At 53.4% G+C, this 2,511-nt stretch overlaps 1 protein-coding gene across 1 annotated transcript in view; it reads left to right on the top strand.

Moving 5' to 3' along the window:
* Positions 1–220: 220 nt before the first annotated feature.
* Positions 221–2,511, top strand: part of kif26ba (kinesin family member 26Ba) — a 319,220-nt gene continuing 316,929 nt past the window's right edge. The window contains exons 1-2 of the mRNA XM_048601408.1: positions 221–691; positions 851–1,237. Of these exons, the coding sequence (XP_048457365.1) occupies positions 632–691; positions 851–1,237 (447 nt within the window). The 5' untranslated portion in view covers positions 221–631. The remainder of the gene's footprint in view (positions 692–850; positions 1,238–2,511) is intronic.

Genomic DNA, 2,511 nt, shown 5'->3' with positions numbered 1-2,511 from the left:
AGTCCGCCTCCCGGTCCGAGCGGCTGTGTCTTTAATATCAGAGCCTGTTTCCCGAGCTAACCCCCCCACAAGACCGAAACGTTCAGCTAGACCGGGGGGAGGGGGGGGGGCGCGGTCTCTGACCAAGCTGAGCTCCGCCCAGACGGCTGACTGCCAGAGTTGGGCACATTTTCATTCTGAACCCGAGTCGCTGGGCGGGGGGCGGTGAGAGAGACGGCACCAGCACCAGGAGGAGGAGCCCCTCAGCTGGAAGGGGGTGGGGGTGGAGTGCTGGCTGGAAGAGTGGCCAAGTTAAGTGCAGCGCTGCCGCCTCCCCTGAGTTCAGGGGACTGCACTCAGAAAACAATTCCGTAGGAACGAGGAGTAGCGAACAGTGTGTGTCTCAAACCGAAATGCAGACACGGACAGTTGTGGAATGAAGGGCAATGTATGACTCTGGGGGTGGGCGGTGGTAGGGGCTGCACTAAAATGCCCCGGCAGCAATGAGGGGGTCGAGGGGTTGGTGAAGTTGATTGTCACAGTGAATTAGGGGGCAGTGTCATTCTGCAAACCTGGCTGTGCGGAAACCCAGCGGCGATACAGTATCAATTCAGCTAGAAAACAGGAGAGCGAGAGAAATCATTGATTTGATATGAATTCTGTATCTGGAAGCAAAGAGCGGGCTGTTTTTGCAAGGAATCGCAAGCATGTGGTGAGTGTTGAGATTGTTTTGTAAAAACTATTTCAAATGTTTGCAAACCCCACTGTGCATCCGCTCAGACGCCAGTGCTGATTTTTTTTTGCAAATATATTGCGTTTATTTCCTTCCTGTTGTTAATTGTCATTAATTATCATTTGATGGATACCCCAGGGGACGGCGGAGAGTTATTCGCAGACCAAACTGGCAACTTTCACCCCGGAGATGTGGTACAGGAGAAGCTTCCAGCCTTGCGAGGAATCCCGGACAGTGAACCGACCCGCCCCCGAAGGAGCCGGCTCGGTGCCCGGCTCGGGTACCGCGTCTCCGGGCTCCAGCAGCAGCAGCGGCGGCGGCTCTCCCGGATCGTCTCTCGGCGGCTCCCCCGGCTCAGGCGGCGGCTCGCCGGGTTCGGTGGCTGGATCGTCTCCGGGCTCTGGTTCACCCGGTTCCTGCGGCTCGGAGGACAAGGGCATTTGGTGCGAGAATTGTAACACGCGGCTGGTGGAGCTCAAGAGGCAGGCGCTTAAGATGATGATCCCGGGAGCCTTCTCCAGCAAGGTAGGTGTCTGAGTGCCTCAAAACCTCATCCCTTCAATCTCTTACCCCCTCAGCCCCTCAATCTCTTACCCCCCTGCCCCTCAATCTCTTATCCTCTCACCCCCTCAATCTCTTACCCCCTCAGCCCCTCAATCTCTTACCCCCTCACCCCCTCAATCTCTTACCCCCTCTGCCCCTCAATCTCTTACCCCCTCACCCCCTCAACCCCTTACCCTCCCACCCCCTCAAATTCTTCACCCCCTCAACACTCCAAACCCCATCCCATCCCAGCACAACTCCTCACCCCCTCAATCCCACCTCTCGCTCACCCCCTCTTCCCGAGCCCCTCAACCTCCTCTCCCTCACCCTCCTTCTCTACCTCCAGATTCCAGCCTAAACAGCAACGTTGAGCAGAGGTCAAAGATTGAAGGTGAGGTGGAGCCAGGAGGAGGAGCAGCAATAGTATACTATAGATCACGATCGGATTGTAATCGGACTGATTCACCGCTTGGACATTAGGAGTCTATAGCTCCAAAAAAAGACATCAGATCATGAACAACGTTATTTTATAGAAAGTCCCTTCCCCCAACCCTTTCCAGTGTCGAAATGCAACCAATATTTCTGTGTCGGAATGTTGACGCCCTAGAAATACCGTAAGGTCAAAAATCATAGCTGGAGCAATGTGATTGATTTCATATCCTCTCACTCACTGCTGAGGGGACGGATGGAGATTTAATAGTAGGCTTTTTCAATAAGTCTTTAATATATGAAATCAAATCAAAATAACAGCCCCACCGCCGCCAAGCAGTAAACTGCTGTTTCTCACTGATGAGAAGCACAAGTCCCGGTACAATATGGATTGTGTCATTGTGTGTGTATCTGTGTCTGTGTCAGTGTGTGTCTGTGTCTGTGTGTCTGTCTGTCAATGCGTGTTTCAGTGTGTGTCTGTGTCAGTGTGTGTCTGTGTCACTGTCTGTGTCAGTCTGTGTCAGTGTGTGTCTGTGTCAGTGTGTGTCTGTGTCACTGTCTGTGTCAGTGTGTGCCTGTGTCTGTGTCAGTGTGTGTCTGTGTCACTGTCTGTGTCAGTGTGTGCCTGTGTCTGTGTCAGTGTGTCTGTGTCACTGTCTGTGTCAGTGTGTGTCTGTGTCAGTGTGTGCCTGTATCTGTGTGTCTGTCAGTGCGTGTTTCAGTATGTGTCTGTGTCACTGTCTGTGTCAGTGTGTGTCTGTGTCACTGTCTGTGTCAGTGTGTGCCTATGTCAGTGCGTGCCTGTGTCAGTGTGTGCCTGTGCCTGT

This window comes from Rhincodon typus, chromosome 9 (genome assembly GCF_021869965.1).
Source record: "Rhincodon typus isolate 14 chromosome 9, sRhiTyp1.1, whole genome shotgun sequence".
In the NCBI taxonomy this organism is placed as follows: domain Eukaryota; kingdom Metazoa; phylum Chordata; class Chondrichthyes; order Orectolobiformes; family Rhincodontidae; genus Rhincodon; species Rhincodon typus.
This window is presented reverse-complemented; position numbering and strand designations above follow the sequence as displayed.